The 21,619-nt window shown below is 40.6% G+C and overlaps 2 protein-coding genes across 7 annotated transcripts; one reads left to right on the top strand and one right to left on the bottom strand.

Moving 5' to 3' along the window:
* The first annotated feature begins 78 nt into the window (after nucleotides 1-78).
* Nucleotides 79-4,304, top strand: rnf113a (ring finger protein 113A). Of its 3 annotated transcripts, XM_027178858.2 has the most exons (11): nucleotides 84-392; nucleotides 540-619; nucleotides 705-803; nucleotides 1,696-1,803; nucleotides 1,942-2,051; nucleotides 2,131-2,237; nucleotides 2,339-2,428; nucleotides 2,540-2,633; nucleotides 2,950-3,056; nucleotides 3,185-3,405; nucleotides 3,711-3,850. In XM_027178858.2, the coding sequence occupies exons 1-10, from the start codon at nucleotides 287-289 to the stop codon at nucleotides 3,388-3,390; spliced, it is 1,107 nt and encodes a 368-aa protein (XP_027034659.2). In that variant the 5' UTR covers nucleotides 84-286; the 3' UTR covers nucleotides 3,391-3,405; nucleotides 3,711-3,850. The 3 variants fall into 3 exon arrangements, with proteins under 3 accessions (XP_047656846.1, XP_027034659.2, XP_027034660.1); XM_027178859.2 differs by lacking the exon at nucleotides 3,185-3,405 and having other exon boundaries at nucleotides 87-392; XM_047800890.1 differs by lacking the exons at nucleotides 2,950-3,056; nucleotides 3,185-3,405 and having other exon boundaries at nucleotides 79-392; nucleotides 3,711-4,304.
* A 185-nt stretch (nucleotides 4,305-4,489) lies between these two features.
* On the bottom strand, nucleotides 4,490-19,838 carry strada (STE20 related adaptor alpha). 4 transcript variants are annotated; one of them, XM_047800891.1, is made up of 13 exons: nucleotides 19,750-19,838; nucleotides 18,834-18,900; nucleotides 18,580-18,637; nucleotides 15,187-15,215; nucleotides 11,356-11,458; nucleotides 10,908-11,029; nucleotides 10,617-10,725; nucleotides 10,380-10,503; nucleotides 9,528-9,699; nucleotides 9,334-9,438; nucleotides 7,477-7,712; nucleotides 5,672-5,714; nucleotides 4,490-5,587 (listed from the first exon to the last, which is right to left on the bottom strand). In XM_047800891.1, exons 2-13 carry the CDS (start codon nucleotides 18,843-18,845, stop codon nucleotides 5,432-5,434), a joined length of 1,269 nt encoding a protein of 422 aa, XP_047656847.1. In that variant the 5' UTR covers nucleotides 18,846-18,900; nucleotides 19,750-19,838; the 3' UTR covers nucleotides 4,490-5,431. The 4 variants fall into 4 exon arrangements, with proteins under 4 accessions (XP_047656847.1, XP_027034665.1, XP_027034661.1 ...); XM_027178864.2 differs by having other exon boundaries at nucleotides 19,660-19,818; XM_027178860.2 differs by lacking the exon at nucleotides 15,187-15,215 and having other exon boundaries at nucleotides 19,660-19,808.
* Nucleotides 19,839-21,619: the final 1,781 nt, after the last annotated feature.

The following is a 21,619-nucleotide window of genomic DNA, read 5'->3' as shown; positions in this document are numbered from 1 at the left end:
TTAATACTGTCAGTTTGCAGAATCAGAATCAGATCTTTCTGATGAAGGAATTTACGTCAATACGTCATTGTGAATGACGCCATTACGTCAGGACGTAAAAGAACTGGATTTTTGAACCGGTTCATTAAAACGAACTGTCCGAAAGAACCGGTTCGTGGTGAAGAACCGAACTTCCCATCACTATTGAACACTATTGAGGTTTTATTCTTCACCTCCGTGTCAGTAGGTGGCGCTAAACGACGCTAACTTTAACGCCAATGTTTTGTTTTTTGGAGCGGAATTCAAGATGGCGGATGCCGAAGAGCCAAAACCAGCAACCTGCACGTTTCTTTTTAAGAAATCAAACAAGAAATTCTCTGCTCGGAAAAGAAAAGCCAGTGACAGCGACAAAGGTAAAGTCCCCAGCTTATGTCCCACACCGTTAAACAGGAATTGTACAGCATAGTTTTTATTAGAGCTTCATTTCTAAAGCGTTCGGCTAGTCAGTCTTGCTAACTGTGTAGCAATCCTGAAGCGTCTGAACCTGTTTGTTTACATAGACAGAAGCAGCGATGAGGAGAAAAACGCCGTGGTGAAGAGAGAGAAGAAAGCAGGTTCTCACAACCCCATGATCCAGCGGGTTAGTTTGGTGCTTCTAGAAGAATGAAGAAACTTTTTCATATTTAATTGTTCCCTTAAATATCAACTTCATTAAACTATTTTAGACCAAGAAGGTGGAAAGGGAAGCGGTTTCGTCCAGCGACAGCGATGAAGAAAGACAATCCAAGAAGATTACAGTGGCTTATAAATCCAGTCGCTCAGCCGTAAGAAATCACTGCTTTATTCTTTTAAATTATTATTAATTCCTGTTCAAGGGTCTGTGTATCCATCCCTCTGTCTGTCTGTCTGTCTGTCTGTAAGTCTACATCTGTCTGTGTCTCTGTCTGTATCTGATCGTCTGGTCTGATGTCTGGCCGTGTGTGTGTGTGTGTGTGTGTGTCTCCGTCTGTGACATTGCATCTCTCTCCGTCTGTCTGTGTTTGGGTCTCTGTGTGTTTCTGTCTGTGTGTCTCTCTGTCTGTCTTTCTCCATCTGTTTCTGTGTGTGTGTCTCTGTCTCTTTCTCCATCTCTGTTTCTGTGTGTGTCTCTCTCTCTGTCTGTCTTTCTTTCTCATCTGTGTTTCTGTGTGTGTCTCCTTCTGTTTGTGACGTTCCATCTCTATGTGTCTCTCCGTCCGTCCGTCTGTGTTTGGGTCTCTGTGTGTTTCCATCTGTGTCTCCCGTCTGTCTGTTTGTGTGTCTTTTTCTCCATCTGTGTTTCTGTGTGTCTCCGTCTGTCTTTCTCCATCAGTGTTTCTCTGTCTGTGTGTCTCCGTCTGTCTGTGTGTCTCCGTCTGTCTGTGTGTCTCCGTCTGTCTGTGTGTCTCCGTCTGTCTGTGTGTCTCCGTCTGTCTGTGTGTCTCCGTCTGTCTGTGTGTCTCCGTCTGTCTGTGTGTCTCCGTCTGTCTGTGTGACTATCTGCCTGTGTGTTTGTCTCTGTCTCTCTGTGGGTATTTCTGTGTGTCTTTCTCCATCTGTGTTTCTCTGTTTTATTGTCAGTACAATACTTTAAGTCAGATAACTGAAGAAGGAACACTTGTGATCTTGGTGATCAAAACCCTGGTGGTTGAAGTAACTAGAACATAAAGACTGAGATGCAGTTTGTGTGTGAGTTAGAAACCTGAGGGACCAGACGACATGGGAGCCACAGCAGTGTACGCGTTGGACACCGAGAGAGATAATGACGCTCAGGCCATCTTCGAGCGCAGCCAAAAAATTCAGGAGGTGAATAACTTAGTCAGTTCTCTAATATATAAGTAAATAAATTTGTTACTGGATTTTTACAGACTTTAATCAGATACTGTAACATAAAGTTGTATTTTATCTTTTATTCTATTCATTTTCATTCTTGCATGTTTTTAGGAGCTGGAGGGTAAAGAGGATGATAAAATCTACCGCGGCATCAACAACTATCAAAAGTTCATTAAGCCTAAGGACACCACTATGGGTAACGCCTCATCTGGCATGGTCAGGTACGTGATAGTGAGACAGACTTGTATTATTTATTATTGTTATTATTAGTATTAATATTACTACTGATCTGTTTTATAGGAAAGGGCCAATCAGAGCTCCTGAGCACCTGAGGGCTACAGTGAGGTGGGACTACCAGCCTGACATATGCAAAGATTACAAGGAGACGGGTTTCTGTGGATTCGGAGGTCTGTCGTGTGTGTGTGTGTGTGTGTGTGTGTATATATATATATATATATATATAATTCACTAGTTGAACTGGACACAAATGCCTTCATTTTCACTTCAGACAGCTGCAAGTTCTTGCACGACCGATCTGATTACAAACACGGCTGGCAGATCGAGAGAGAGCTGGAGGAGGGACGATATGGTGCTAACGGTGAGCTCAAACGGGACCTGAAGTACTATTATTTATATTTATATATGTATATATCACTCTAATATATGCTCCACTACATGAAGAAGCAATATTCCTGTTTGTACTTGACAGACGAAGAAAACTACGAGGTGAGCAGCGACGATGAGGATCTGCCTTTCAAGTGCTTCATCTGCAGAGAGTCGTTCAAGAACCCGATCATAACAAAGTGAGCCAGGTTCCTTCTGTCCTTCGTCTAGCGGCAGTTTTATCGAGCTTTATTATTTCCAAATAAATCGACGTTATTGCCGATTTGGTTAAACACACATGTGACAATGCACATGCACACACTTACGCACCACTTTATTAGGAACACCAGCTCATTTATGTAGTTATCTAATCAGCCGATCATGTCGCAGCAACACGCTCTGCAGGTAACGGTGTCCGTCAGGTGTTCCTAATAAAGTGGCCAAACTTAATTATACATGTGTGTTTTGTATAGATCTAATGTGTGTGTATACAGTGAACACTGTTCGTGTTATCAGGTGTAGACATTACTTCTGCGAGGCCTGCGCGCTGCAGCACTACCGCAAGTCCAAGCGCTGCTACGTGTGCAACCAACAAACCAACGGCGTCTTCAACCCGGCCAAAGGTAGCTAACCAGTGATGTCGTCTATCAGACCAGTCTGAAGGATAGTTTAGGTCAAAATCATATTAATGGCTAATAGTTTAGCATCGTGTCATTTTTTTTCTTTTCCTCATCATCGCTTAAATCACTAGGTTCAAGGGACATCGTGGGATTTTTATTTCACACACTCGATAAAAAATTCTTAGGAAAACAAGAGGAAACGAAACCACATCAGAACTTTGTCCAGCCTCGATATGAAATGACACCATATTCTAATTCAGTGGGAAAATTTTATGGAAAAGTAAAGCAGAGACCTAGCCGATGGACTCGGACTCGACGCTGCTGCATGGGGGCGTAATAATAATATCAAAAGGTGCTGCAAATAATAAAAAGCATTGTTTTTAGGGGTGCACATACTTATGCAAAAGAAATCTGATGTTTTCGCATAATTATCACACTGAGGGTGAAAAGGGTCAGACTTTTTTTATTTTTTAAACAGGAGTGTGTATACTTTTTATATTGTGTGTGTGTGGGCACGCGTGTGTGTGTGTGTGTGTGTGTGTGTGTGTGCATGCACGTGAGTGTGTGCATATACCTGATATGATGCTTTTTATGTTTGTTTTTAAACAGTGGTTATGCTCACCCTTCCTTTTTTTTCCTCCTTCCTCCTTTCTGAAGAGTTGATGGTGAAGATGCAGAAGCGTCAGGCCGAAGCAGACCAGCCACCTTCAGAAGAGGAAGACTAGCGTATCTCGTCTCGTCTCCTTTTCCCCGTGTTTGTAAATTAATTGTCAAAAATAAACTCTGTTTTTTCCCCATCACGTCAGTACAGCGTATTCTCTTTTTCTCTCTCTCTGTCTGTCTGTCTCTCTCTCTATTTTTCTTACTCTCTTTTTATCTCTGTTTGTCTCTCTATTTTTATATCTGTTTCTTTCTCTCTATTTCTCTCTCACTATGTCTGTCTGTCTCGCTCTCCCTCTCTCTGTTTCTCTCTCTCTTTCTCCCTCTCTGCATATTGGGACACCCAAAGAGTTCACAAAGAGCCACAATTAAAGAAACTCACTTTAGGAAACATTTTTTTGGAGCAAAGATTCATTTCACTGCACTGGAAAAGCTAAGCTGGTCCTATTTTAAATGTATTTACACCACAGATTTATATGAACACGTCGTCTCATTTATAGCGACACATTCGCAGGAAATTGTACAACAAAAACCTCCACATGAAAAAAAATACCTTTACTCGTTGTTACGGTGTGTTTTCCTGTAAAGAGTATAAAAGGAAAGCGGCTTGGGTGAAGGTGAAGGTGACAGTTACAGCTGCTGTAGTGACAGTGATAACATGAAATGTAGCTAAAAACAATTGTTCTTTAATGAATTAAAGAGAAACAGTAACTCCATCCACACGGAGCCTGACGACCATCGTTTTCCTCCAACGGAAATCAGAAAGCGGAAACTGGTGAGGTTTTCAGTCTTTATTGTTTTTATCTCATTATGCAACATCAGGGGGGGGGCACACAAAACCTCCACGTGAGCGCGGAGTTTCCGACATCACGGTTTTGTGCTAACTGAAACGAAATTGGAATAAAGGTTCACGACGCGGCGTGACGATCGAGCTTATGGACGAGTTACTGCGTTTCCGCCACTCCTGCCTGCATATTCGCTAAAGTTCTGCTGGTAGTTTGAGAAAGAAAAGAAAAAAGAAAAAGTTACGAATCTCAAATAAATGACTGTAAATTCACATTCTGAGTTAAACGTGGTGGAAGGTTGGATCATGCAGCTTCGTTTCATCTACGTGAACAAGTCTCGGTCCTCGAAGGAAGCAGCGCAAGCGGTTACACATTCAGAGCGTCTCGTTTATGCTACAAAAAAACCATAACATAACGGAACAATGTACGGTAACGTAAGAGAGCACAAAACTAAGCACCTGCCTTTGTGAAAAAGAAAGTGTGTGTGTTTGTTCGGACTCGTGCACCACGAACGTGTCGTTCAGACAAGGCTGCGGTGGCGGCTGCTGGCTTCTCTGTGAGAGATTAAAATAAAATAAAAAAAAAGTCCTCCTTCAACCCGTTTCTGTAATAAACAACTATATACATACACTTCGAGAGGGAAACAATAACGATAGAGAAGAACAGGATTTGTTAAACCCTCGTAAACGAACCGACACGTCCTAATAGAGGTGGGGTGAAAAATATCATGTCACATCACGATTCTTGAAGATTTCACGTCATTGATGAAGTCATTTCAGAGAAGTAGCTCTAATGGATGTAAAAATGAAAGCAGGTGCAGAATTTGATTAAAAAAAAATCTCCAATCAAGGAGTAAATCATTAATAATGTTTTTCATTTATCGTGATATCGACATCATGCTGTTTTATCGGCCAACCGGAGGTCAGATCCACGTCAAAAGTCCCAGTCGTCTACGTCCAGGTGGCTGAGGCCGGACTCCAGGCTGGTGAGAGCAGAGGGCGGGTCCTGAGGTCGCACGCACTCGAAGCTGCCGAGCGGCGAGACGGGACGCAGCAGCTCGGGCAGAGCTTCGCACGGACGCCGCTTTATCTGGTACGGAAGAGATGAAGGTGAAGATGTACTGTGTTTCTGGAAGCATCCATGCAGGAGTCTAGACATGGGATTGTTACTCACCTGCTTGAAGAAGGAGTGACCGATCAGAGCGCTGGCATAAGGTCTGTGGGAGGAGAGAGAAAAGTAGCCGTGATCCATCACAGAAAAATAAACAAAACGTAATATATAATATTTCCGACTTTATTCGGTTATGAGTTTGTCGGTTGTGAGAGTGTATCGTTGTTGTGTTGCGTGAGTTACGCAGCCTGCTGTGGTTCGCGTAAACAACCAGGTGACTCGTGACACGAACAAGCGATAAGTCCAACTGTTGTCCTATTTGTTTATGTTTAACAAACCGAACGTAAAGATAAAAATACAGTAGCATTAACTCCAGGGTTCAGGGTCATGAGCTCAGAAAAGGGAAAGTTTTCACAGGATTTTGTGTGGTTTTATTTCATTTCCCCTCTCGCCGGTCAGAGCCATCGGATGCGAAGCTGAGCGTCTTATACAGTCGTGGCCAAAATTGTTGGCACCCCTGAAATTTTTCCAACAAAATGAATGTATTTCTCACGGAACAGTATTGCAAATACAAATGTTTTGCTATACGCGTTTGTTTCCTTTGTGTGTAACCTTGAGATTGTTGATATTTTCCCACAATTTTGGTTCTCAAGTCCTCAGACAGTCCTTTCTTCTCCTCTTTCTGTTCTCCATGCTTAGTGTGGCACACACAGCCACGCAATGCAAAGACTGTGGGGTTTTTTACACCCGGTCACTTCCTGTGTTTTCTGTGATCCGATAGCTAGCTAAAAAGACCAGGTCTAAATGCCCTCCGAAACGTTTTGGAGACGGATATAAATCCGATGGTACAAACCCCTTCAGGAGGTGGTCTGGGACGCGTTTCAGATGAAACTGGACAGGTGTAAATGAATGTGGTTGTTCAAGCCACATCCGTCAGTGCTATACTCCTCCCAAACGGAAGTACGTCACTCGCAGGTGATCTTTCACCCAGGCGTCTCGTCGGGTCTTAAAACGCGCTGCTGCCGCCGGCGAAAATGCAGCAAACAGTAAACGTTGTTTTTTGTAGCAAAACCATCGTCACCAGTTTTATCTTTTTGTTCGCGTTCTGAAAACCGCAGACACCAAAGTGTGTTCCGTTTCAATTACCCCGGAAATGAGGTAAAATATAGTGTAATATATATTAGTGTTTTGGGCGAGAGCAGAAAGATCGGATCGATATCCGATTCGCCGAGACGCATTTATGTGGCCTGATGTAAATGGAACCGTTTTAACAAATCAGAAAGCTATCGGATCAGAGACAACACACAGAGTGACCGGGTGTAAAAAGGCCCTGAGTCAAGATTTTTATATTGCCCAAACTTGTTACTTGCCCCAGGTGAGTTTAAAGGAGCATCACATGCTTGAAACAATCTTATTTATCCACAATTTTGAAAGGGTGCCAATAATTTTGTTTGGCCCATAACAATTATGTCACATTTGCTTTTTCCTCTGTTTTTTTTTTCTGTTGCGTTATTTCAATACACACAAAGGAAAAAACACGTGTATAGTGAAACATGTGTAATTGCGATACTTTTCTGTGAGAAACACTTCATTTTCTCGAAAAAAAATTCAGGGGTGGCAACAATTTTTGGCCATTTTGTTTTTAGATGTTGAAAGTTAGCCGTTATCACCATTCTGACATGTTAGTCACATATCTGGATCTTAGAAAGCTAGAAATTCTGGTATCAGGATCTTAAAAATATCGCTCATTTCCAGGAACCAGGATCCAGGTCCAGGAACCAGGTGGAAATCCACGTAGCGTTCCTGACCTGGTCGGATACTGAGAGCTGGTTAAGAAGCTTTTGAGTTGTCTGTGTTGTGACCATTACCTCTTCTCAGGATCCCTCTGCAGGCAGAGCTCGACGAAGTTGTGGAAGTGTGAGCTGAACGTACGGCTGTAGGGGTTCGGCTCTCCGTTAGTGTGGCGCGCCCCGCCGGCCCCGGGGCCCTCGCAGATCCCAGAGTCTGCCCCGGAGCGTGAGGACTTCATACCGAGCTCCTCCGCCGGGATGGTGGTGCTGTCCAGCAGACACGGAACTGTCCCATTTAACTTCTCCAACAGCATCTGAGACATGACAGAGAGAGAGAAAAGAAAAGAGATGAATACACGAGTCCGACCGAATGACAGAAAGAAGGAGCGTCGTTCGTAGTCCGTCGTTCATAATAATAATACTAATAATAATAATAATAATAATAATAATAATAATAATTTTCTTAATTTATCTGCTGTTCATTGTATCCTGCATCATGCTGTTATTCCTTGGTGAAGATTCGACATCTTAAAAGGTACTAAAGTAAACGTCTTCTCATGGAAACTGGGATGATTTAACCCTCTGGGGTCTGACCATTTTGGGACACTGGCAGAGGTTCTGACATGCTCTTACATTTGGTCTTTTTTCAGTTATTTCAAAACATATTAATGGCTAATATCACATAACATTGTATTCAGCACAAACTGGGCTACAATATTATGTAAGTAAAATGTATGTACATGTTTGTATTTTTAAGTAAATGATGTTTATGCGTGGGTAGTAAAAAAAAGAAAAAGAAAAGATGCTGAAATAAGGCCAAGAAACACATACTAAACATTTGTTCACACACAATAAAGTTCTCTACTCTTGTAGAGTTGATAATTTGCTACAAAAAGATGTGAAAACCATTTTACCCACTCATTCACATGAAACAATACATTGATTTAACTTTTGTAAGACAGTTTTTGTTGTGTAAACGCAATATGCAAAGGAGGGTCAATGGTCATGAATATTGATGATTCACACCTGAGGAGGCCCGACCCCCTAATGACTTAGTCTAGATTGTGTTGACAAAAGAATGAATGTGGGGAGACTTAAAGAGAAAATCTTTTGCTTGTAGTGTAATAAAATAGTGTACAATGAAGTACAAAAGACTTAAGATTTTATTTATATCTGTACTTGTTAAAAAAACATGTCCACTGAAATGTCCACTTATAAATGAGGTAATTAAATTCGAAAACAAATATTGTCTTTTTGTGTAATTGGTATGATTACACGAGTGAATGAAGCTGTTAAAACTTTGTGCTTCTTATAGCATTGTTTGGGGCGTTGATCTTGTTTGCATAACCTGCTCTGATCATTTTCATATGAATGGCGCACGCGCGATAGGTGGGATCACATTAAGCGCTAATGAGGTCGAGCCGGAATAACTGTACCTCTCTTTACTTACATACAGATTACACAAAAAAGACAATATTTGCTTTCGATTATAATTACCTTATTTAAAAGTGGACATTTCAGGCTTTCATTAGACATATGTATCATGTTTGTGTGATAAGTATTGGCGGAGTTATCAGTTCATGTTTGTAACGTGTTTCAGGAAGATGGTCAAGGAGACAGAAATGTCTGAATGCACACCCTGGTTATTTTCTTTATTTGCCAAAAGCACAGCGGTTTGTTATTATGAAGGCAGTCAAATAAAAGTAGACACTTCACAGTTTCGAATGATGTATTACATGTGTGTGTATGATTATGAATGACAGAGTATTTTAAGTGGATTTCACGTTGAAGAGGAAAAAAGCGCCGAAAACGCGCCAGCGCACCTGTCGACCCCAGAGGGTTAAATATACAGAAGAAACACACAGAAAGCTACAGAAAGCATACAGGCTGACTACTGAGGGGAAAAAGCAAGAAAGTACACGTGTGTGTGTTTACCTGTGTTGCAGGCATGTCTTTAAAGGGCACGTGGCCATTGGCCAGCTCACAAGCTGTGATTCCCAGACTGTAGATGTCTGAGCGGAAATCGTACCCCTGAAGATTCTATTAAAAACACACACAAGTGCAAACAGAAATTTTATGTAACAAGTGTGTGTGTGTGTGTGTGTGTGTGTATTTGCACTTGTTTCTACCTGCTGTAGCACCTCAGGGCTGAGCCACGGGAGCACTTTGACACTGTACTGGGGGAAGTCGTGCACCACGCGAGCTCTCTGACCGTGTCGGATCAGACTGAAGATGCTCCTCAGACCTGATAGATACACCGTTCCGTCCACTGAGATCAGGATATGACTTGCCTTCACACTCCTACACACACACACACACACACACACACACACACACACACACACACACACACACACACACACACACACACACACAGTATTCAAACAACTGGTCTGAACTGAAAGTGCCATGCCCACACTGTCATTAAAGATGCACCGTTATTGGAAGAGGAGGCTAAGGTGAGAGAGAGAGACAGAGAAAGAGGGAGACATGTGACAAATAAAATTTGATTTGATTTGAAATAGAGAAACAAACAGAGAGAGAGGGAGATAGAAAGAGAGAGGGGGGAGAGAGAGAGAGACAGAGAGACGGACAGAAAGAGATAGGGAGATAGAAAAATAGAGAGAGGGAGAGAGAGAGAGAGAGAGAGAGAGAGAGAGAGAGAGAGAGAAACAGACATATAGAAAGAGAGAGAGGGAGACGTGACAAATAAAATTTGATTTGATTTGAAAAAGAAAGACAAACAGAGAGAGAGAGAGAGGGAGATAGAAAGAGAGAGACAGAGAAAGAGAGAGACACACACAGGGAGAGAGAGAGATAGAAAGAGAGAGACAGAGAGAGAGAGAGAGAGAGAGACACACACACACAGAGAGACGGACAGAAAGAAAGAGGGAGATAGAAAAATAGAGACAGAGAGAGAGTAAGAGACAGAAAGAGAGAGAGAGACAGACAGAGAGAGAGAGAGTTTTCCTGTTCCTCACCGGTGCACGTAGCCGTTGTGATGAATGTAATCCAGCGCCCGGAGAACCCCAAGCAGAATGTAGGCGATAGTCAGTTCACTTAAACCGTGCGTGAAGTGAGTGTTGATCAAATCTCGTGCCGAGCCTAATGAAGAACACACACACACACACACACACACAAAGTCTCTACAGGCTCTTTTTTTTTTAAAACATTCACTACATTTGCACTGAAATGTCAGCATGTCCCTGGTCACTCACCGTAGGCCATGAACGGCGTGATCACCCATAACTCATTCTCTGAGATGAAGATGCTCTTGTACGGGAGGATGCTCGGATGGTGGAACAACTTCGAGACGTGGATTTCTTCCTGACAGAACAAGATTACGTTACAACTTTTAATTTTACTCGTTACAACAGTTCTCGTGACTCACGTAGACGCGACAAACTCGTATTTAAAAAAGCGTATTCAAAAGCGTATTTAACGCCGGACGGAACTAAACGTGTTAGATTCCAGAAACAAAGAGAAATATAACCAGTGGCACTAAAGACCTGCAGGTATTTGACCATGTCGTTGGTGCAGGACTCCATATCAATCCTTCGGATGGTGACATGTTCTCCGGTGGGTTTGTATCGAGCCAAGTTCACGGTCATGAGGTTTTCCAGACCGTGCCCTACACACACACACACACACACACACACACACACACACACACACCAGAGAGATATTAACAATCACTAACGATCACTAACGCATCAACATGTTGTCCATGTCGTCATGAAATCCAGATTCATATGCGGAAATATGCAAATACGGGAACATTTGCATACTAACGCCTGATTGGCTCTTACATTTTGTGATGTAACAGCAACCTAAATTGACAATTTGTGCACATCCAAGAAAAACAACCTTGAGATTTTATTGGAAATGGAAAAGTGGTATATAAATGAAGGTTATTATAGTTGTGTAGGTATATATAAGAGAGGTGGGGCGTCTGACCGATGCTGGTGAGGAGCTCGTAGGCACTGCTGTCAGGTAAGAAGGTTCCCATTGCTTCCCGGTGTGGGAGGGAGCTTAGAGATTGTTGACTGTCCTCATGGGCCTGGAACAGGACACGGTGAACACAGTTAAAATAGTTCTTAAACTTAAAGTTCTTAAACACGGCCTTAATTATAACAAGATGGAAGAAATAATAAAGAAACAAAACTTCCTGTGGTTCTGTGAAAGTTTTCAGTCATCCAGGGAATCTTTAATGTCTTGTAGTAGCAGGCCCGATTGTAGCTTCAGTCGTTATTGTGCTATATTAATAAACGTTAGGTTATGGGTTCATATCCTATGCTGCAACCTACTTAACCTGCTTTAGAACGGCTATACGTATAAAATCGTCTATGAAGGCAATACATTTATGTAACGTAGACGTGACTCGATGTGTGTGCATCGATTTAAAAAGCAGTTCCATCCCAGCACTGGATGAAAGGAAACTTAATTCCAACCATCATGACTTTCTACTACAAGACATGAATCTCGGTGATCACAGAGTGTGTTGATGCTAAAATGCAAATAATCACAGATACACCAGCAAACAAACAGGCGGGGGCATTTTTAGGTGAACGAAAAATATTCCCTCAATTACCTACATGAGTTAATTCAACTAGTTTAAGTATCTAACATTAAAGACAACGTGAGATGAAAAGGTGAGAATTTTTCTCTAAAATCTATTCAATTCTATTTTATTTCTATAGCGTTTTTTTAAACAACGGATAATATCCTAAAGTCGCTTTAGAGAAGAAAATAAATATAGTACAAAAGATTAATATAATACAAAAGATCAAGATTAATATTAGACTTATTTTAAAATATGTTTGTATTTAAACCTAATGAACAAGTCTGAGGTGACTGAGATGAGGAAATATAATATAATATAATATAATATAATATAATATAATATAATATAATATAATCAGACATATCTTTGAGTGAAACTACATTTTTGGTGGGGGTCATATAGGGCTGGGCGATACGACTGAAAAGTGTATCACGATATCAGTGTTTCATATCGATAATTATTGATATTTTTTATGACCCATTTAAAATAAGGACCAGGAGAAAAATATATTAGATTTAAACCTTTTTATTTTAAACTTAACCTTCCTCTGATCAGAATCCCCTCAGTTATTAAGACAGAAACGTCGACAACCAGGAAACCTCAAATAATTATAATGTAAACATAAGTCTAAAGTCACAATGAACACTTAACTATTATCTCTTAACGTTTAAGGTGAGAAATGACAGAAAATGTAAGAAATGCTTAATAAAGTGTAATAAAATAGTGCAAAGTGTTAAATATAAACAGAGAAACCTGAGAATTTAGTGCAGGTTTAGTGCGAGGAAGTTCACTAGCTGTTCACTTCTGGTGACTACGGTCAGACTTATAATATCCAAAAAACTGCCGTACTGGCGCGCTGATGTTTCCTCTTTTATTTACAATTTCCTCGCTCGCTGCGGCTCATTTTCTGCTCATCAGTCGCCGGTTACCGAAGAGGAATCCAGCAGACCGGCACGAGACGACGATATGGTGAAACCAAACGTGACATGATTGGCTGTTAGCGTGTCACTCCCTACGTTGCTAAGTTACCAGAGAGTGAGTGCCTTTGTTAATGCAACAAAACTTGCTTCGCAACCTCTGTTTTCTTCTCGACGAAGAATATTTTTTATTGATATCGATCACGTGTCTATTGCGATACATATCGTTATCGTTTTATTGCCCAGCCCTAGGATCATATAAGAAGGGAATTTGAGTATTTTTTTGTCAGGAAAATAAAACATTATAGTTAAAGGAGTCATTTACCTCAGAGTACAACACTCATGGTGTTAAACAATCAGAAGCTGTTTGAAATCCATATTCTTGGAACATTTGCATACTAACACCTGATTGGCTCTTCTATTTTGTGACGTAACAGCAACCTAGAATCTATAAAACAATATAATACGTAGTTCCTGCTGTTTATTTAACGAATGCAAACTCCTACACTGAAAATTTGTGCACTTTTATACCTCAGTTTATAAAGTGATTTTATCCTAAACTTCTTAAGAAAGAAATTATGAAGGAAAACTATATCTAATGCTACTGATTCCAGTGTCAGAGGCTGTTTGGAGGCAAAAAAAAAACCACTGTGCCTAATGTGGGAAATTCCTGACGACGAAGAAATTAGTATTTGTTTTTGGTCATGCTTCATCTGCATTAGTTGACTTTATGAGATCGATTTTCATTTCAGGTTGTCTTCGAGGCTAAGTGTGGTGTCGGCTAGCTACCGCAGCTAGTCAGTGGCGCAGCAGAAAACCTTCTGTTTTTGAGCTACTTATAGCTCCTATGATGTAATTGGCTGATATTCTAAATACTGCTAACTACTACAGATATATACATACAATAATACGTTATGTATTCTGAGGGATTGTTTAGAGAAGAATTTCCTTTAAAACAAATTAGAGATGTTAATATAATTTGTTCAGTAGTTAGTTTATCAATAGTTTTACTAATGTAGCATTGATGAAGTCTGTGTTCACTTTGAATGATTAGTTCAATAACTTATATGTTGCAGTTAATCTAGATACATTTTATATCTAAAATTAAGTTACCGTAAAATAATATTAGGCAAACCCTAAAAATAAAGCTGTATTTACGGATATATTATTTCTACATTCGCTAGGCTAACCAGAGTTCATTAATAAATGCGGTTAATATCTGACGGAATCATAACAGTTTCGTTGATTTAGTAACATCATGCTACTATAAATTGGAGCTTTTGTTGGTGCTTTTCATCCATTTCAGGTTTCTTGGTTGATAGATAATAATGATCATAGATTAAGGACAGAAAAATGTCTGAAGACTGAATCTAGATCTGTGTCTGATGGGAGCGTAACGACGTTTTATTAAACAGCGGAATTTTTTTTAACTCTTGACTGGCTAAATAAAAAAAAAAAGGTTAGTTTAACAGACGCAGCAGGTTTCCAGACACCGAACCACTTCATATGCAAACTGATGTAAAATGACAAAGAGCAAGAATTCATAAAAGCTGCAGGAGACCTTTAGTTAATACACTGCATGGTTGCCAAGCCAGAGAACGGAAGAGTGTCATGTGTTGTCGAGCTGAACACATGAAACGTAATCTCACTTTACATGCTACAGCAATCATTTTCTCTACATGTCCCAGCATCGGGAGATTTACAGCACAAACACACACACACACAACTAAAATTTCCACCACACTGACAGTGAGTCGATCGGTCCAGCGTGAAGTCTGGACAGCGCACAAAGCAGAAGCGTTAATGAAACAACAGGCCCAACACTGATATCCAGAGGTAACGGGTTCTTCCCAATCCCCATGATTAAATCTGATCAGATCAAATACTAAATTATTGACCTTTAAACACTGCCTTTATTTTCCTAATATACACAAAATATAGTTACGCCCCCCCCCCAAACACACACACACACACTCGAAAATTGTGCACAACAAAAATCCTACAAAAAATCCTACTAAGGAGTGTCGACACGTGAAGCCAAAAAGCAGCATGATGAGTGCATGCACTCAAGCACAGGGGATGGAACCACACACATACACACACACACACACGCTTATAAAATACCATGTCTAGTAAAACTCCTTGTTTGGATGATCCGACAAACTGGTGCAGTCACACATGCTCACACACACACACACACACACACACACACACACACACACACACACACACACACACACACACACACACACACACACACACGAGCTGATGGACGGCTGCAAAAGCAAACAGAGATCCCGCACTTACTTTCCTGAGTGGGCTTGCCTGTGCTTGCTCTGGGTAGAGACACCACGCAAATGACGCAAAAGACATACAGATACACAAACAACCTGAATTTAATGAGGGTCTGGTAGTGTGACATTATGTCTCGATGGAACTTTCGACCATGCCAACAAAACACTTCATGTTAGTGAACACTTACTGCTTTGAACTGCACTAGTTTCTGCTGCATGGCTGCACATAATCCAATGATTTAATTTACAATTTATAGAAGATTCCTGATGACAAAACTCAAACACTGTTTGCCCACCACCCAATCACCCACTTTACACATTTGCCTGCCAGGCCAGCAAATCTACCCTTGCTAACCCATTGAGCCCACCCATCAACATCATCAATCAACCGATCAGGCACTCGCCCACCATCAGAGCCAAGCCTGCACTTGCCCAGCCACCCACCCACCAAGCCTGCACTCGCCAGCATACCCACCAAGCCCGCACTCGCCAGCATACCCACCAAGCCCGCACTCGCCAGCAGACCCATCAAGCCCGCACTCGCCAGCATACCCACCAAGCCCACATTCGCCTGCCCACCCACAAAGCCTGCATAGGCCCTGCCCTTGATCGCCCACCCAACAAGCTCGTAATCGCCCATGCACATGGACATGAACATGCCTGCCCTAACCTGCACACCTACCAAGCCCTCACCTGCCCTCGCCACCATCAAGCCCACATTCGCCCACATACAGAGTTCACCCCTGGCTACCCTTACCCTACCTGAGCCCCAAGCCCAATTTCCCACCCTCATCCTGTTAATAAAGCCTACCCTTACTGACCCTCAGCCCACCCTTGCATGATTATATAATGGGAGTTGTGGAGTTTTGTCATCGTTTTATCTCCTAGTGTCAGCAGCCTTTATCAGAGGACCACAGAAGACAAAAACTGATAGAAATAACATCATTATTATGACACTGCTGCTACAGAGACATGGACCTACCTGTCTCTGAAACACAAGGCATAATCAGCTGCTTCAGAAAATCAGTTTGTTATGGATTAGTGTGTGAAATGAAATTCATCATCTCATCAAGGACTCGACATAAATACATGTTAATATCACAGGAACAGGAGGCAGCAGCCAGATGCAAACACATATGAGCAGAACAGCAAGGAACAAGTCAGCACAACGAGCGGCATATAAAAGCAAAAAAAAAACCAAAAAACTAGAAAGCTTCCACTTGCCTCTGAGAGTGTCTAGACATTTATGTAGTATGTAGTATTGCAGCCAGCAGAGTTTATCCCAGGGAACAAAGAAAATGTTTTTCATTACTGGCATTACTGTGGCATTATTGTGGAATTACTGTGACATTATTGTGGCATTACTGTGGCATTACTGTGGCATTGCTGTGGAATTATTGTGGCATTACTGTGGCATTATTGTGTAATTACTGTGGATTATTGTGGCATTACTATGGCAATATTGTGGCATTATTGTGAAATTATTGTGGTATTACTGTGGCATTACTGGGGCATTATTGTGGAATTACTGTGGATTATTGTGGCATTACTGTGGCAATATTGTGGCATTATTGTGGCATTACTGTGGCGTTACTGTGGCATTACTGTGGTAATATTGTGGCATTACTGTGGAATTATTGTGGCATTATTGTGGTAATATTGTGGCATTACTGTGGTAATATTGTGGCATTACTGTGGTAATATTGTGGTAATATTGTGGCATTACTGTGGCATTATTTTGGCATTAGTGTGGCATTATTGTGTCCTGAACCATACTGACAAAAGAACTGAAGAACTTTACAATTCACATTACTGAAAATATTTATGGAAAACCTTTTTAAGGAGTAGTTTGAATGAAAACCAAGACAGAAACAGGATTACGCTGCTCAAAAAAAAAAACAGTAGCTCGATATCCTAACGCTCAGATGTAAATTAATAGTGTAAATTAATGTACTGACGTCAGACATCATGAGCTTCGACAACTTGCACTTATCGACTGAACGAATGGATTTATTTGGATTTTAGCCAGGAGTCGTAAAACAAAGATACGAATAAAAACCAAACATAAAAACTAACAAGCAATCACTAATTACTGAGCAACATTAAAGTGATTACAGATACAGGTTCCCTGGGACTTGAACCTAAAATGATGCAATATTATATAAAATATATACACTGATTTACATCAAAACCAAAAGAACTGGTGCATTATGGGTGTAATCTAATAACAGAATCTCCCAAGCAGAAAGTAGACCAAATCTAAAATGTACAAACACAACACACACACAAACACAATTTTACACTGCAAATGATAGGGAATAAAAGACTTGGGCTTAATTTAGCAGATGGATTTCAGCAGAAGACTGAGAATACGGGCTGAAACCCAGTCTACTTAGATTGTTCAGTTGACTATGACGGGTATTTTTGTGTAGTCTTTTACGTGATTTTAAGGTTAGAAAAAAGGACCACCGGCTCCGTTGAATGCCGAGAGAATCATTTTCAAACTGTGATTTTCATCAATCCAATAAAAATACTTTAAAGATCTGTGTTTATCAGAGATGGCGGACTCGAGTCATATGACTTGACTCGAGTCAGACTTCAGTCGCATATTTGAGACTTGAGAATTGCTTGACAAATATTAAAAAAAAGACTCGACTTGACTTTGACTTGACATTCGTGACTTGAGACTTGAATCGGACTTGAGTTAAATGACTCAGAGACGGGGGACTCGACTTGACTCGAGTCAGAATTAAGTTGCAAATTTGAGACTTGCTCGACAAATATTAAAAAAAGACTCGACTTGACTTTGACTTGACATTCATGACTTGAGACTTACTTGTGACTTGCACATGTGTGACTTACTCCCACCTCTGGTGTTTATGGAGACTACGGAGAGAGATAAACTCCCTGGTTTTACACTGAATTCTATACCAGACTATGATAAGCTGCGTTCTCCAGATTATACGATGAAGATCCTCTAACAAAAGACATGCCATTAAAGAAATTGACTACGTCCTCTTTCTATTTCTAGTTTGCGATAGTCCTATTCGTGGCTTTTAGACAAGCGTCACGTGACGAAATTCATCCGTCTTTGACTATGTACATTTACATTTATGGCATTTAGCAGACACCCTTATCCAGAGTGACTTACAACTGAGCAACTGAGGGTTAAGGGCCTTGCTCAGGGGCCCAGCAGTGGCAGCTTGGTGGACCTGGGGTTCGAGCCCATGACCTTCCGATCAGTTGCCCAACACCTTAATCACTGAGCTACCACATCCCATGTACCTTTGCATATGATTTTTGTCTGCAGTAGCTGAAAATCATAAAGCGTAAAGCCTTAGCCAGGGTTGCCGACACGTCCATGACATAAGCACAGCAACAGCGAGATGTTCTGGAAAGTACTCACCACCAAATAAGTCCAAATCCCTCAGACTCTCCACACTGAGTTTCTCCGACACCCAACGCTTAAAAAAAATTAAATAAATTAAACAATTTCAGCCATTTGAATACTTCGACAACAGAGCTGAGTTTGTGTAAGTAAAAAACACTGTATGAGTGAAAATGGAGGTACGAGCATCCCACAGAACGCTCTCTCGAACAGACTGACCTGAACACGGTGTGATAGTGTATAATAAACATGCCAAAAATATGTAAACTCACCAAAAAAGACATGGATCCCAAATATGCTGAGTGTCTACACCATTAAAATCACAGTCGATGTCAATATCTGCAAAAAAAATAATAAAATACAATTACAAAACAGAGAAACGGTGAATTAAAATAAAATACGGTTTGTTTTCCGACACATTCCTGTGATTATCCCGTGCACCAGTGCAAGCTTGCAGATGACACAGCACTAATCGGTCACGAGGTTGCTCGTGAACGATCCTGATCGACTTCAGGATGGAAATACGTAAAGAAAATACGCCCTGAACATCTTGCTTATTTGGTCTGTTTAGTCATAAAGGTGGAGAGAGAAAGCAACGTCTAACATCCGTTGTTTACCATATAGTCCCTGATACACGTCCCATTGGATGGGCTGTTGCTATAGAAACGATAATGAACACATTTGCACGAGAGCATTAATACAAAGCTGTGATTTGTTTAGAGCCGGTGCTACTTTTAGACCTTTACTTTTAGAAATTTAGACCAATCAGAAGCTAGAATTCAACCGCGCTGTGTTAGAAATATCCAACTGCAGTGATCATGTTCATTATTTTAATTTTCTTGAGTTAAACAAATTAAACAACTCAACAGATCTGTCTTTCTAGATATTAGAGTTTAAATGCGTCGATTTTTTTGGGTTGAATTCGATTCATTTCGTGTCGTTTGACCAGATGATCACAGTCATTTCAATTCGATTCAATCCAAATCGAATCGGTTCAATTCAATTCAATCCGAACGCTTTGCAAAGGTGTGAAATCTCCAACAAAACCACACACGCTTATACTGTTAGAACTAGTGAAGTTTGCCCGACGTAACTTACACCTGAGGAAGAGAAATTATCCGGATGCTCAGAGTTCGTCTAAAGAAAACGAATTAATTCGAAAGAAAACGTTTCATTTCGTTTGTTTACCCTGCTGTCACTTCCCCGAGCTGCGTCCTGCAGTTTGCAGTGCGCATGCGCAACACGCCCCGCGTAGTAACGCGCATGCGCGATTATTGTTCCATTCAGTAATTCAAATCATCCGACTCAGGAGCCGACTCTTCTGACATCCAAACGGCTCGTTGGCTCTTGATTACCTAACTCTTTCTTTTATTTACCTAACTGAAGAAAATAACATAATTTTATTAATTCACATGAGTTTATTTTTATTAATCTTCATCCAACATCCATTGTTTACCATATAGCCCCTGATACACGTCCCATTGGATGGGCTGTTGCTATAGAAACGATAACGCGTTCTGCTTTAAACTCTCCACAATCATCCCTCCATCACTTGACTGAATGACTACAGGCCTGTCGCTCTGACATCTGTCGTCATGAACACCTTTGAACAGTTGGTTTTGGCCCACCTAAAGACTGTAACAGAACGGATGCTGGATCCCCTACAGTTTGCCTAACCGAGCAAACAGAGCAGTGGACGATGCAGTCAAACGTTGGGATGCACTACATTCTGCAACACTTGGACTACCCAGGGACATATGCCCAGATTCTCTTTGTCGACTTCAGTTCGGCTTTTAATACAATATTATAATATTAAAATATTCTCCACTCCAAACTCCTAAAGCTCACTGTACCCCCTGCCATCTGTCGGTGGATCACCAGCTTCCTGACAGGCAGGAAACAACAGGTGAGACTGGGAAGTGTCGCCTCCAGCATTTGGACAGTCAGCACTGGCGCTCCTCAGGGATGTGTCCTCTCCCCACTGCTATTCTCCCTCTATACCAATGACCGCACTTCAAGTAACCCAACTGTTAAACTCCTGAAATTTGCAGATTTACACTCAGATACTACACTCATTGGTCTCACCCAAGATGGCGATGAGTCGGCATACCAGCAGGAGGTGAAGCGGCTGGTGCTATGGTGCAGTCAGAACAGCCTAGAGCTAAACACCCTCAAAACTGTGGAAATGATAGTGGACTTTAGGAAAGACCCCTTAACACTACTCCCCCTCACAATATCAAACGGCCCGGTGTCATGTGTGGAGGCCTTCAAGTTTCTGAGATAATGCTTTAATGAAAAAAATTCAGTAATAGTCAAAAAACATCACTCTGAATAATACTGCAAACTTTGTCCAGTTTAGACAAATGCCAATGAGCCATTTGAGAGCCGAATCAGAATCAGATTCAGACTTTTGACAATGTCAGTTTACTTTATACAACAGATAAATGGCTAGAATTAAATAACATTAAATTCCATATTTAAAAAAAAAATGTTTGTGTTCAGTTTCTACCTGCATACATAAAAGTTAACACGTTCATTCCTATCCTAAGAATATTACAGAAGAAGTGTTAAAATAGTTGATTATTGCTGGATTTATGTTATATTTTATACTGGGAACAATGTCATAAATATGTTTCTTCAACATATTTTCACACATTTTCTTGATTAACTGATAATAATAATAATAATAATAATAATAATAATAATAATAATAATAATAATTCATTCATTCATTTTCTACCACTTATCCGAACTTCTTGGGTCACGGGGAGCCTGTGGCTATCTCAGGCGTCATGGGGCATTGAGGCAAGATACACCCTGGATGGAGTGCCAACCCATCGCAGGGCAATTCTAATAATAATAATAATAATAATAATAATAATAATAATAATAATAATAATAATAATAATAATAATTCTAATATTGATAATAATTTTAATTATAATTATTATTGTTATTTTTCAAATAATAACAATAATAATTCCAATAATAATAATAATAATAATAATAATAATAATAATAATAATAATAACCCAATAATAATAATAACAATAATAAT

Source organism: Tachysurus fulvidraco, chromosome 15 (assembly GCF_022655615.1).
Source record: "Tachysurus fulvidraco isolate hzauxx_2018 chromosome 15, HZAU_PFXX_2.0, whole genome shotgun sequence".
NCBI lineage: Eukaryota > Metazoa > Chordata > Actinopteri > Siluriformes > Bagridae > Tachysurus > Tachysurus fulvidraco.
This window is presented reverse-complemented; position numbering and strand designations above follow the sequence as displayed.